The sequence below is a fragment of the Salvelinus sp. IW2-2015 genome, linkage group LG32 (assembly GCF_002910315.2).
Source record: "Salvelinus sp. IW2-2015 linkage group LG32, ASM291031v2, whole genome shotgun sequence".
Lineage (NCBI taxonomy): Eukaryota > Metazoa > Chordata > Actinopteri > Salmoniformes > Salmonidae > Salvelinus > Salvelinus sp. IW2-2015.
The window spans coordinates 8,795,553-8,810,417 of NC_036871.1; the positions used below are offsets into that span (position 1 = coordinate 8,795,553).

The window sequence follows — 14,865 nt, forward strand, 5'->3', positions numbered from 1 at the left end:
TGTGCTTTTGTAACTCAAATCATCCATAATAAATCATGATTTGATAGCAGAAATGATCGATGGCAGAAATGATCGATAGCAGAAATGATCGATGTGCACATTGTAATATGCCAACTTTTTTGCAATATGCCAACTTTAATTTGGTCTAAGACGATAAAGGTACGAAGAATAAGCAAAACACATGAAATCCGGGGGGAAACCCGCACATGAGCAAGGAAAAGAAAGATCATTCACATGTACAAAAATACACACAAAATGCACACAAAACACACACAAAACGCACAATGCAAGCAATATTGATGCTGTCATTTCAGATTACCTCAAARTCTTTAGGCGTTGCACAGAATGTTCCTTCTGGGGAGAAAGACGCTTTATCTGTGGATTCCTGATCTACAGGGAGCATAGAAAAGAACATCACTAAAAAGTTGCATATCATATTTATTTCCCTTTTTTTTTTTATTATATTCAACGCTGGAAATGGGGAGGAACCAGGGGGAACTGGAGTTCCCAAAGTAAACTTTTTTTTTTTTACATGTAAACATTTTTTAAAAGCATTTTAAGGTGAATTCAAGGATTTTACATTGGTGGATTCGCAGTGTGACTTTTTCAACAACAACAAAATCACCATATTGGCGTAATTTTTCTGCATATCTGACCTGCATCATAAGGTGACACTTGGAAATCACGTCAATATCCACCACACAGTCGAGAGCCAGTCCATTTCGGCCTGAGGTAGAGCCTTGTAGAGTAGTGGCTATCGTAGTGCTGTATCTGTACGTGTATCTCACCCCTCTCTGGTACGAGATGTCAGGGGATGAGGAAGCTGTAGCCAGCAAATAATATACCTATTTTGAATAATCATTATCTGGTAACACTTTATAATAACTTTCATGTATAAGCCATTATAAARGTTTTATATTATAAAGGTTWACATATCATGACATAATTATTTATMAATAGTTTACTAAGGCTTTTGATCTCTTGTCCAATCATGAAAAACAGATACTGAATCTCAACAGAGGTAGCTCTAAAATTCAATTCACAAAATGTTATATGTTTCTGTGAATGCATAAACAAACCAAGGTAATATTTATCAAGGGGAAAACATTGTGAATATATCAGAAAATATACATTTACTTCAGCTTAGAATAAGAGAATGAATGATCACTAAATTATTTGCTCTCACCAATGCATTCTGGATGGCAGAGTTGTTGATCCATCTGAAGGCAATTACCTACTAKAGAAAAACATAAAAATCACAATATRTACACACAAACCCTTTAAACAACCRTGAAAACTCATTGAAAATCTCAGATGTAACTTTTAATTCACTCCATGCCAATGTCTAATTTTCAAATACAGGTAGTCATAATGAATTCGCTCACGTTCTCCTCTTTCAAAAAGTATCATCAGTTACTGTCCATTATTCACTGAAAAGCACAGTCAGTTATCCCTGTCTGAAATGAGAACTAACTATACGAATAAATCCAATCACAAATCCAATCACAAACCATAGAGAACTTACTGTGTAGTAAAATGAGAGCTGTGAAGATAAGAGAGAGTAGTAATCCAAGCTGGGGCATGGCCATAGCAGTCTCAAGTCACTGCAGCAGCCCAGGCTTCCAAGACTCCACATGTAAGTAGTTGGGCTGAAGAACAGTCACTGTTCTCACACAGCCAGTGAATGGCTAGGCTTGTGCCTGTTCCTGCTGCCACAGTGACCCGAACTGCTCAAAACATCCAATCAGGAAATACCTTCCAGCCTGGAGCTACAAACATCCACTGAGCCAATCACTTGACATAACATTGGGCCCCCACTCAATGCAAAGCCTCTCTATGGTATATAAACCCCCATATGGCGAAAGAAGGGTTCCAGACAGAAAAGCACAACACACTGTGGGATTTAAAAGTTTTATATTTGTTGTTTTTTAGTGAGAATCAACAATGTTATGGCAACTTGGTTGTCAAAGTGTTGCAAATACGATACAGTAGACTTCTTCTCTGTGACCCAAGTCTTACAGCTATGCATCTTTGTCCTCATATAACCCACCCATTACATTGTAAYTAAGCAAGGGTTGCCCATGTTTATTGTGGGGTTCATTAGGATGGGGGGGGCACTACCACATGGCGCGCGGACAACGCGAATTTTTAAGAACGTGGCGGGATGCAAAACATCACAACACCCCATAACAGTCGAAACCTACACCGGCCAGGGTGCACGCAATTAAGCATTGCCTGGGCGTTCCTAGGATGGGGGGCCTGTACATAAAGGTCTATCCGATTAATCTTATACCTACAGTGGGGAGAACAAGTATTTGATACACTGCCTATTTTGCAGGTTTCCTACTTACAAAGCATGTAGAGGTCTGTAATTTTTATCATAGTACACTTCAACTGTGAGAGACGGAATCTAAAACAAAAATCCAGAAATCACATTGTATGATTTTTTAAGTAATTAATTTGCATTTTATTGCATGACATAAGTATTTGATCACCTACCAACCAGTAAGAATTCCGGCCTCACAGACCTGTTCGTTTTTCTTTAAGAAGCCCTCCTGTTCTCCACCATTACCTGTATTAACTGCACCTGTTTGAACTCGTTACCTGTATAAAAGACACCTGTCCACACACTCAATCAAAACAGACTCCAACCTCTCCACAATGGCCAAGACCAGAAGACTGTGTAAGGACATCAGGGATCAAATTGTAGACCTGCACAAGGCTGGGATGGCTACAGGACAATAGGCAAGCAGCTTGGTGAGAAGGCACAAACTGTTGGCGCAATTATTAGAAATGGAAGAAGTTCAGATGACGGTCAATCACCCTCGCGTCTGGGCGTCCATGCAGATCTCACCTCGTGGGGCATCAATGATCATGAGGAAGGTGAGGATCAGCCCAGAACTACACGGCAGGACCTGGTCAATGACCTGAAGAGAGCTGGGACCACAGTCTCAAAGAAAACCAATAGTAACACACTACGCCGTCATGGATTAAAATCCTGCAGTGCACGCAAGGTCCCTCTGCTCAAGCCAGCGCATGTCCAGGACCGTCTGAAGTTTGCCAATGACCATCTGGATTATCCAGAGGAGGAATGAGAAGGTCATGTGGTCTGATGAGACAAAAATAGAGTTTTTTGGTCTAAACTCCACTCGCCATGTTTGGAGGAAGAAGAAGGATGAGTACAACCCCAAGAACACCATCCCAACCGTGAAGCATGGAGGTGGAAACATCATTCTTTGGGGATGCTTTCTGCAAAGGGGACAGGACGACTGCACCGTATTGAGGGGAGGATGGATGGGGCCATGTATCGCGAGATCTTGGCCAACAACCTCCTTCCCTAAGTAAGAGCATTGAAGATGGGTCATGGCTGGGTCTTCCAGCATGACAACGACCCGAAACACACAGCCAGGGCAACTAAGGAGTGGCTCCGTAAGAAGCATATCAAGGTCCTGGAGTGGCCTAGCCAGTCTCCAGACCTGAACCCAATAGAAAATCTTTGAGGGGAGCTAGAAGTCCGTATTGCCCAGCGACAGCCCCGAAACCTGAAGGATCTGGAGAAGGTCTGTATGGAGGAGGTGTGGGCCAAAATCCCTGCTGCAGTGTGTACAAACCTGGTCAAGAACTACAGGAAACGTATGATCTCTGTAATTGCAAACAAAGGTTTCTGTACCAAATATTAAGTTCTGCTTTTCTGATGTATCAAATACTTATGTCATGCAATAAAATGCTAATTAATTACTTAAAAAATCATACAATGTGATTTTCTGGATTTTTGTTTTAGATTCGCGTCTCTCACAGTTGAAGTGTACCTATGATAAAAATTACAGACCTCTACATGCTTTGTAAGTAGGAAAACCTGCAAATCGGCAGTGTATCAAATACTGTTCTCCTGCCCCACTGATATGCCGTATTATAAGTCTATTACAGCATGATATCCACTATTATTGAGGTCAGATTTGCTTTAGTGAGTAATTATTGTGTGACAGATGMCTTCACAAACAGACAGCCAGAGAACATGGGCTGTGACTGGGTTATGTGAAGCTACAGTATATATGGAGGATGTCATTGGCTGAAGTAGAGGGACATCTAGTGTCCTTGTCTTGCCTCATCTCTTAGGTAATAGACCTCAAATAGAATAGGGACATTCTCAGATGAATTGAAAGAGGAACCGAAACCATTGGTTATTTTTACAGAGTATAAATGATGATCTACTATGGATGAAATTAAGAAAAAAAGCATCATACATTTTCATGGTTGTAGAAATATCATACATATTTTTTTTCATGTACTCTATGTACACTGAACAAAATTATAAACACAACATGCAACAATTTCAATTATTTTACTGAGTTACAGTTCATAGAAGCAAAASAGTCAATTTAAATAAATTCCTTAGGCCCTAATGTATGGATTTCACATGACTGGGCAATGGGGCGCAGCCATGGGTGGGCCTGGACGGGGACAGGCCCACCCATTGGGGAGCCAGCCACAGCCAATCAGATTACATTTTTCCACACAAAAGGGCTTTATTACAGACAGAAATACTCTTCAGCACCCCTCAAACAGAGACAAAGTGGAGTCGCAATTCAACGGCTCAGACATGAGATGTATGTGGCAGGGTCTACAGACAATCACGGATAACAAAGGGAAAACCAGCCACTTRGTGGACACCGACGTCTTGCTCCCAGACAAGCTAAATACCTTCTTAGCCCGCTTCGAGGATAACACAGTGTCAACGACGCAGCCCGCTCCCAAGGCCTGTGGGCTCTCGTTCTCCGTGGCCGACATGAGTGAGACATTTAAGCGTGTTAACCCTCGCAAGGCTGTCGGCCAAGATGGCATCCCTAGCCGCGTCCTCAGAGCATAAGCAGACCAGCTGGCATGTTAACGGACATATTCAATCTCTCCATATCCCAGTCTGCTGTCCCCACTTGCTTCAAGATGTCCACCATTGTTTCTGTAACCAAGAAAGCAAAGGTAACTGAACGAAATGACTAGCACTCACTTCTGTTATCATGAAATGCTTTGAGAGGATAGTTAAGAATCATATCACCTCTACCTTACCTGACACCCTAGCCCACTTCAATTTGTTTACCGCCACAATAGATCCACAGACGATGCAATCGCCATTACACTGCKCTATCCCATCTGGACAAGAGGAATAAGAACATCAGAATGCTGTTCAATGACTATAGCTCAGCCTTCAACACCATAGTACCCTCCAAGCTCATCATTAAGRTCGGGCCCTGGGTCTGAACCCCACCCTGTGCAACTGGGTCCTGGACTTCCTGACGGGCCGCCCCCAGGTGGTGCCAGGGCCCTGGGAGTGTGGTACCAGGAAAATAACCTCTCACTCAATGTCGACAAAATGAAGGAGTTGATTTTAGACTTCAGGAAACAGCAGAGGGAGCACGCCCCTATCCACATTGACAGGACCGCAGTAGAGCACATGGAATGCTTCAAGTTCCTCTGCGTATTTTTWATTTTTATTTAACCTTTATTTAACTAGGCAAGTCAGTTAAGAACAAATTCTTATTTACAATGACGGCCTACCCCGGCCAAACCCGGACGACGCTGGGCTAATTGTGTGCCGCTCTACACTTCACGGACGATCTGAAATYGTCCACTCACACAGACAGTGTSGTGAAGAAGGCACAACAGCGCCTCTTTAACCTCAGGAGGCTGAAGAAATTTGGCTTGGCACCTAAAACCCTCACAAACTTTTACAGATGCACAATTGAGAGCATCTTGTCGGGCTGTATCACCGCCTGGTACGGCAACTGCACCGCCAGCAACCGCTGGGCTCTCCAGAGGGTGGTGCAGTCTGCTCAACGCATCACCGGGGGCAAACTATCTGCCCRCCATGACACCTACAGCACCCGATGTCACAGGAAGGCCAAAAATATAATCAAGCASAACAACCACCCAAGCCACTGCCTGTTCACKCCYCTATCATCCAGAAGGCGAGGTCAGTACAGGTGCATCAAAGCTAGGACAAAGAGACTGAAAAACAGCTTCTATCTTAAGYCCATCAGWCTGTRAAATAGTCATCACTAGGCYGCTTCCACCCGGTTACYTAACCCTGCARCTTAGAGGCTGCTGCCCTATATACATAGACTTSAAAMCACTGGCCACTTTAATAATGGAACACAAGTTACTTCAATGTTTACATATTTTTGCTTTACTCATCTCCCAGGTATATACTGGTTTCTATTCCACTGTATTTTTGTCAATGCCACTCCGACACTGCTCATCCTAATATTTATATATTCCTTAATTCCATTATTTTACTTTTAGGTTTGTGTGTATTGTGTGTATTATTGTGAATTGTTAGATATTACTTCACAGTTGGAGCTAGAAACACAAGCATTTCGCTACACCCGCAATAACACCTGCTAAACATGTAATGTGTCCAATAACATTTTATTTGAACACCTAGGGTAGGTGATGATTCAGGGGAATATGACAAGCCCTAATTTGCAATATAGCCTAACTCATTATATTGGATTTTATAATGTACACCTGATGGTGGTGGTGAGTTAGCGGTGTGCCCAATGATGTGGGCTGGTGTGGATAAAATGCCAAGGCCGAATTCATGTTCCAGTCCGCCACTGGCTATGGCTCCCCCATCAACTCAGCCACGACTCCACGCTGTTTGTATCGGTCGTTTGCTTCAACCACGCCCGCAGTTCACGTCAGTCCGTAACGTAAGTTTGTGCGTGGTGCTCTATACAGGGGGGCGTAGGTTTGACCGGCTTTTCAGAGGCAGACACAATGAACCGTCGGACGATGTAAAGCACGCATGTGGGCAGAAGGCACGGGCAAGTTTGGGCAYTATATATTCTTATTTTGTTTGATATAATTGGATGTTTTCGAGCATACTTATCAGACTTTGTGACGGTATAGGGATAGCTAGAAAGGTCGGTCCAAGGAGTTCGTCTGCTAAAACGAGGTCGACATCTCTGGCTAGTCCGCTTCGAAAACGACTCTGAAAACAAGACGGAATTTTACACGATAAAGGACTTGCTYAAGTCAAAGGTAAAACATTATGTCGATGATGGACTATTCCGATTACTTCGCCGCCGAATGTCTGGTGTCGATATCTAGCGGTCCCGTCCTACACCGACCCACCCCAGTTGCAGCCCAGCCCCCTCCCCAGGCCCTTCTTCCTGGGGAGCCTGAAGGGTCGAACGAGGACAGGGAGGTGCGCGAGACAATGAGACTCGAGGGAGCCAACATGATGAAGGTGGCCGGGATCCTCACGGACCTCCACAGCAAGTTCCGGCCCATGTCGGCCTACTCGGAAAGCAGCAACTCCTCGTGTGGGGAGAGCGGCTACACCACGTTGTCTGACTCAACTACCCCWACCATGACCCCCTCTGCTACTCCAATTCCTGGACAGTACAATGCCACTCAGCAACAGTGGGGAGGAGGAGCGCCTCGGTCCCCAGTAAAACGACACCAGTGCACGTTCGACGGCTGTGACAGAGTTTATGGGAAATCGTCTCATCTGAAAGCCCATATCAGAACCCATACAGGTACAATTATGTAGCTAGCATTAACTGTAGAAAAAAAATTGGGCATGTAATCTGAACAAACAACCCTTTATTATCCAAGTTGTTCCAGAACTTCTAGTTTGGCCYTACTCACTAAACACTCCTCCTTTTGTGTCACTCTCCTCTCTACAAATATCACTTTTTTCCCCTGAAGAAAGGTGTTTTTCTTCACAGGGATATATACTGTACATTGGGTGGTTGTCGTTTACCCGCGAGTTTGTACAATACTCACCGAAAGAGGGAAAAACTCCCCAACCAGAGGGCTCATAACAAAGAAGTAAACGAACAAAAGAATGGGGCTGGACGAAAAAGCATAGTGACTAGTGACGAACATGTTACATCTAGGCTAGATTTGCATACGACGAGTGAGTTCGAGAGAGAAACGTAGCGTTCGGGGGCGTTTGCGCAGGCACCGTGGTTCTTTTAGCTCGAGCTGCCAAATCGTTTAATCCCACCTCGCATCAAWGTGGCCATTAGGTGAGAGTCAGGTCTTTGTAGAAAAACACAGTTTTCTTTGTTGAAATCATCCACGTCTGTCATCGTTTTCCACGTCAAAGTTGTATGTTTAGAGCTGTTACTTTGTGTACATGCATCAGGTGTCCGCACAGTCTTGAGGTTCAGGGTCAGTGAAATAACAGGCGCAGATGGATTAGAAGAGGAAACCGTATTGAAAAGAACAAGTCGTCAGGGAACGCCCACAAAACGGGAGTGGGGGGGTGAGGGGTAGGGATCCCGCCTAGCACAGACCGAGTTGGGCGTGTTGCAAAACGMTGGTCCGCTTTGCGGTCTTGAATATAGCCCCTAGCACCCCCTCGTTTGAGTGCTATTACGCGATTACGGCACTGTTCTAGGGCCACGAAATAGCCTTACAGATTTCACATTGGGGTTATCATCTTATATAACGTTAAGTGTCCTCACCCCCCTTCAAACCATTTTACAGTAGGTTATTAGCCGGGCTTACCCATTTGTGGAAAATTGTAGTTTGGGAAAGCCTGCTTTAAATGAACATTTTCWCACTTTTAATGTGGATAATTTAAAAGGTATTTCACAACTTTGTGTCAAGTTAATCACTTTCGAAACAAGGCAGCCCTTTGAAGGTTTCACATGTCTGAACCCAGTTAGAGCCTTTCCTAGGAGACGTGTGGAGGTGTTGAGGGAGGCCTCTTCTATGGCCGCCTACCATATGTTGGAGGTAGCCTACCGTATGAGTGTCAATATCTATTGCGGTCTACATTTTGCATTCACTTTTCTAKATTTCACTCTTCACTGCCCATATGAACCATGACCAGATAGATTAAAGTTTTTCTTTTCAAAATAGGTTGATTTCCTTGCATTAAAAAAGGGTGCTGATAATATTGTAAACTTTTCTTTACCAAATTGATGGGTATATAAGGGTCTCCCAAGAATTTACRTTACTACCAACCGCTATATGTGTTTCTACCTTAATGGCTTGTGTTAGTGATTGGCACAAGCAGGGCAATGCTTGACCCRCAGTCTGACTGGACTCAGTATTTTAATTCAAAAGTTTGGTGTAGACCTAGACTCTTTCTGTCTCCCTTCACCAGGTGAACGACCCTTTCCCTGCATCTGGTCCGACTGTGAGAAGAAATTTGCCCGCTCTGACGAGCTGGCTCGCCACATGCGCACCCACACGGGCGAGAAGCGCTTCCTGTGCCCACTGTGCGACAAGCGCTTCATGCGAAGCGACCATCTCATCAAGCACGCCCGCCGRCACCCCGACTTCCAGCCGTCCATGCTGGGCCGTAAGAGCTCGTCCTCCGGGGGCCAGGGGGTGTCCAGCCCCGCCARGGGCCAGTAGTGTGAAGGGTCAGTGGGTTCACTTCCACATCTAGGGCTGGGATCAGCAAGGGTCACAGTGCAATCAGATCCACGAGCCAGGCCCCAGCCTGTCCACCACTCACCACAAACAGGACCTGGATGGGGTTGCATTCACCACCACCCACCCTCGACGGATGAAGACAACACTACTCTCAATGCTCAACACAACCTCAATTCTCTCCAACCCTTTCCCTGAAAAACACTCACGCATGCAGGGAATTCTCAATGTCTTCAGTCCGCAGTCTCAGCACGCAGCGGCCAAATGCTTTCCTCCTTTCTCGGCTTATTTTAAAGAGATGGCGCTACACGCGTTTTTTTTTTTACTGTGCCCGTTTCCTTTTTTTGTTGGCGCCATTTTAGTGATATTTAGCGAGAGGCGTAGCAAGGCAGAGGTCGAGTAGAAGGGGAGCCGCTTTGCTGTCCCACATCCACAGTTTTAGAGGTTGCACATTCCATGTGTTTTTGTCGTATGAGTTTTTTTTGTTGTTCAAATAAATTTAGTTGGCTTAGGTATGTCATGTTTTTGCAATATTGTATTTACTGCATTATCATTTACATTGCAGGCCAGCTTCACTTTCATAGTACTGATGATGAATGGTTTAAACCGCTCAAGACTAGCAGTTTGCAGGCCACCCTTATTAATTCTAGATCTTTTTTTTTTTTTGACCATCCATGAAACGTTGACACATGATACACGTTGTATTATGTCGGATACCGATGCAAATGCTTTAAGCTTCTATTGTAGAGAATATCCTTAAATTCTATTAGAGGAAGTAATACTTGTGATGAATTGTAGTCCTTATATTAGGGGTGACGGCGTATACGCTTGGATAGGATAGCGCTGCTTGTGCGTGTGTAAGAGAGTGTGTGTGTGTGTCTGTCTCTATTTCCGTTTTGTTAGAGAAAGAGAAGACGCTTTCTACTATTTTCACTGTRTGTCCAGCAAATGGACATTCTTACTTAATTGTCTCAGTGAACAAACACTTCAGGAAACTCAGAAAGCCTTAAACAATTTCATACTTTTTTTTTTATACCGTGTTTACAGTTTGAATCAATTCTACAGTTTTACTCCAACTCGTCGACACATCACAAATACACATATGCAATATGAAACRTTTTCTTGCAGGTATTTTGAACGCTACTTGGCTAATTTATGTGATAGGTATTCACTGTATTAATATGCTTCTACAATTGAACACTGTGGAATTTGATAAAGATACAAGTTATCTCATTATATTTATTATAACCAATGGTTAGTAAGCCACATTTGTCCAAGTGCTTTAGGAAGTGCTATAAAGGATAGATTGGGATTATTACGTGTATTTTGTTTTGTTTGTTTATTTGCTGGTCATTCAGGTCCTCGTCATAATGACTTGATTCTATATATCTGGCTTTTCTCAYACACGATAACACTGTACTCTCAGAGCCTTGTTAAAACGGTCATTTCTTCCACAGGAAGATTGAATTGCATGACTAAGGCACCTCCTCATAGAGTCCCTCCAATGTCTTCCTTCTCTCATGTCTCCACTAACAGACTGACTTTAATTGTTCATTTTTGCTGCATTATTTGAGCACTGTTCYTTCCATTGTAATGGGATGTATTCAACTTTTTAGTTGGAAACGCTTTTGCCATTTGTACACATTTTCACAAGTTATTACAATCTGACAGCTGTTGGTAACTGCGGGCAGTTATCTCAAACACACATGGACTATATAACTTCAAAGGCACAATATTACTTATCAAATACTTTTACTATGTTTTTGAATGAATTGTGAATGTCTCCATGGGATCTCATCATTTTACAAATGCTTTTGTTTCATTTTCTGACATGGTGACTAAGCAAGTCTGCCTCGTCAAAATTGTAATTATTCCACAAAGAGTAACAATAATTTACCTCACAATTTGTTTTGTGTAATATTTTGTCTTCCCTTGGAAAGTAGTTGGATCAAAATTGCTTCAAAAGCCAATCGAGCCTTAGGTTTGAACTTCTTCTGCTCTTCAATTGAAAACGACACTCCGCCAGAGGAAACGTCTCTTTAGTTTGTCTTGTCTATGTTCTTATGTATGCTGTGTGTACAGAGTTTTGACTGTGCTTAACACTTATTTTTTRRCCKTAGTATTTTTACTAACCCCTGGGTGTTCAGTAGTGCTGATCATCAGTTTTGGCATGCGTCTTATACAAATGTGCTGTTATGTATCACTKCCCTGCACAATATTGAKMATTTCAATTTGGACCTACTGCGTTAGATGAATTCTGTAACCTACATAAGAACTTCATAACCCATACATTCCATAAACTAATGTCGACAGCCGCAAATTGATATCTCAGTTATGTCACCATTTGCCGTTAACATAGGCATTTATGAAATACTCAACTGCTTACAAATGTGTAATGTATGGGTTATGAAGTCCTTATGTAGGTAACCCTTCAGATAAAGTTACCAATTAATCAATAGAGATTTGACAAACCACTTAAACTGGCTTTGGGGGGGGGACACAACCACATATCTCAAACTATGTCCTTCACTGAACACCTAGGGCAAACAATGCCTATTGTTTCCCACCATACACTAATAAAAAATAATAGGCATTGTGCATACAAAACCAATGTTTTTAGATTTTTTTTAAAGCTACATTTTACATGAATAATGTAATTATTTAAGAAACTTCTTATTACAGCTTTGTTTTACGTCGATAAGAGGAACTGTTGAAATAATTTAATACGGCTGTGACATGCTCGCTGATATTTATACTCTCAGGTGTCTTTTAAGAATTGAGCGCTGGAACTTCCATATTTCCTGTGCAACACCCAAGTCTAAGCATGTGTTTCTATTATTTTGCTGATTAATTTATTATGACTTATCATTTGTGTGGTTTCATTCTTTTTTTCATAGCTCATTCTTTTTGGTGATATGGAACAATGCTAATAATTTGGTTCCATTGTTTGCTTGATACAAAACTGCCAGTGCTTTTTAAAATAATAAATACGAACCTTAAGTTGAATGTTTTGGTTGTGTGGGTCATGTTCTTCTTAATAGGTGACTTAACAGATACTATTYACTTGAAACTGTATTTAAATGTTCAGCTATACTTGACATATATTCACTTCATTGTCAATATTGTTAACGTTAAAGGGAAGGTTGTCTGAGATGGCATTTAAAGTAAGGAACATTTGATCAATCCCTTTTTTAAATGGATAATTCACCCAAATGACAATATTACATTGGGTTTCTTACCCTGTAAGCAGTCGATAGACAAAGTATGATATGAAAGAAATAAATGCTTTGGTTGTTTACCTGGCCACTGCTAATTTATTTGCATCTGTGGCACAATCCAATGGTATCTATATTAGCATTGTTTACGCGTTGTCCAAATCATCTATAAGTAGTGCCGAGCGATTAACCGAAATGTCAGTTATTTTTCATTTTTGAAACAAATTTGTGAACATTGGTTCAATCATTAGTATTCCATTTCTTTGTTTGTTTCTGTGAGCTCAACGCGCGCATTGCACTGCAGTTTCTCTAGAAYGAAATCAGATCATGCCTGTACTGTGCAATGTAGTAGGGAGTTGTAGTTTCCAACAGGCCAATGTGGTACATAGTTTAGCACAGCAAATGTGATAATTAACTACATTGACCATAATCCACTGCGRGACTACATGTTCGGTCTGTGTTGAGGAGATGCATAGAGAGCAGTTGCTTCGTAAGATATTGGTATTCAGCAGTCATAAAAGTATGCCTTATTTACTTCGAAGAACTACTAAAATAGTGATTTTGAAATGAGATGACTTGGAATGAAATAATAGTCATCAAATAAAACAAATGTAATATACAGAACTGAAATATGTTATTAAAGTCATGTGAATAACTGATGGTTAAAAAGTGATAAGCAATCATGGGACTTTTATGAAAGATTTAATTCTGTGTTAAAGCATTCAACCCACATATTGCATGATGCATTTGATGGTTTAAAAAATAATCAAATCGTAATTATTTTTTAATAATCGAACCAACCTCAAGAAGCACTAATTGCTCAGCACCATCTATAAGTAACTTCAATACATTTTGGGATGATTGTTTGTGACCTTGGCCTCTGGTTCAAATTGCGGGGGCATAGAGCCTGGTAACAACGTAGGACTGTTTGGAACTTTTGACAAAGCCAATTTTGACTTTGTGGCTGTGGAAGCTAGTGGAAACGGAGAGGGATCGAGCCTGCAATAGTTGCATTAGATGAGACTTCACAATATATTATTTTGGGGAAGCCCAATTGATTCTGAGTTCGGGCATATGTTTATTTGTGAAAACTATTTCTAAGCCAACMTTCAGATTTTCCAAATTCACTTCCTTGTTTAAATCACTTTGAAGTCCACAATGTATGGGGAAGGTTGCGCTAGATGGTGATGGTCTGAGAGATCAGCCAATTATTATTATTTCTGAATGCTTAAACACCAACAGTGATTCTTGAAGCAGTATCTCTGAAACCATTAACACTAGTAGCCAATGCATTTACCAAGTGTGCCTAACTGAATGCACGTTCTCTGCTTTGTAATTTTATAACACGCGTTTTTCAAAACTGTAAACTCACCTCACTGCTTTACACTTAGTTTGCAATTTAATAATACACCTCTAGCAAAGCTGTAAACATTMGTCTCTACATTGCTACACTATTTCGCCAATTGCCTTTCCACATTGACACATGTGAAAACCCTTTTAGATCATGAGTTCACTTACAAATCAGKGCTTGAGCAGTAAATAGACCACAGGTAAACATTTGGTTTGGACAACAATGGAGGCCAATATTGGACACAGAGTAAGAGGGGTGAGAACTAGAGGAGGACGAAGAGGTGAAGTAGGACGGGGAGGAGGAAGGGGAGTCAGGAACACAATACCTGATGAAATCAGGGCGACTGTGGTTGACCATATTGCCAACCATTGGATGAGCATGAGGGAGGCGGGTTCAACRATATCTGAGCCGCTATACTGTTGCAGGTATCATTCGGATATTTCAAAATGAAAACCGGTAAGTAACTAAGTGCTGTAGTCTTACTGGTACAGTAATATGTACTGTACTTTCATAATGAGAAGGATCTGTCACTGAAACCATTCAAATGTTTTTACAGAACTGCAAAAAAAACAGTATCTGGTGGAAGAGGTCGACTGTTCAGCCCAGAGCAGGAGACCCACATTGTTAATGTGGTCATTGCAAATAACTGCATCAGACCCAGAGAACTGCAGGACCACATAATGGTAGATAACACCATATTCCAAAACGTCAACAGAGTGAGTSTCTGCACTGTCTCGTCTACTGAAACGCAATAGAATTAGGATGAAGCAGCTGTACAGTCCCTTTCGAAAGAAACTCAGACCGTCTAAAACAACTGAGATATGAATATGTGCAGGTAAGCTATACTATCCTATCATTGGTACTGGATCTGGAAGTGTATYGTGCTACATCATATTGACTGATCCC

The 14,865-nt window shown here is 41.9% G+C and overlaps 2 protein-coding genes across 2 annotated transcripts in view; one reads left to right on the forward strand and one right to left on the reverse strand.

Annotated features, from left to right (window-relative positions):
* Window positions 1-1,662, reverse strand: part of LOC111956807 (uncharacterized) — a 67,448-nt gene extending 65,786 nt beyond the window's left edge. Inside the window, exons 1-4 of the mRNA XM_023977443.1 lie at window positions 1,526-1,662; window positions 1,187-1,237; window positions 657-823; window positions 320-390 (exon numbers count right to left, since the gene is read on the reverse strand). Of these exons, the coding sequence (XP_023833211.1) occupies window positions 320-390; window positions 657-823; window positions 1,187-1,237; window positions 1,526-1,589 (353 nt within the window). The 5' untranslated portion in view covers window positions 1,590-1,662. The remainder of the gene's footprint in view (window positions 1-319; window positions 391-656; window positions 824-1,186; window positions 1,238-1,525) is intronic.
* Window positions 1,663-6,575: 4,913 nt separating this feature from the next.
* On the forward strand, window positions 6,576-12,399 carry LOC111956828 (Krueppel-like factor 9). The gene is made up of 2 exons (XM_023977487.2): window positions 6,576-7,538; window positions 9,122-12,399. Exons 1-2 carry the CDS (start codon window positions 7,049-7,051, stop codon window positions 9,373-9,375), a joined length of 744 nt encoding a protein of 247 aa, XP_023833255.1. The 5' UTR covers window positions 6,576-7,048; the 3' UTR covers window positions 9,376-12,399.
* The last annotated feature ends 2,466 nt before the right edge of the window (window positions 12,400-14,865 follow it).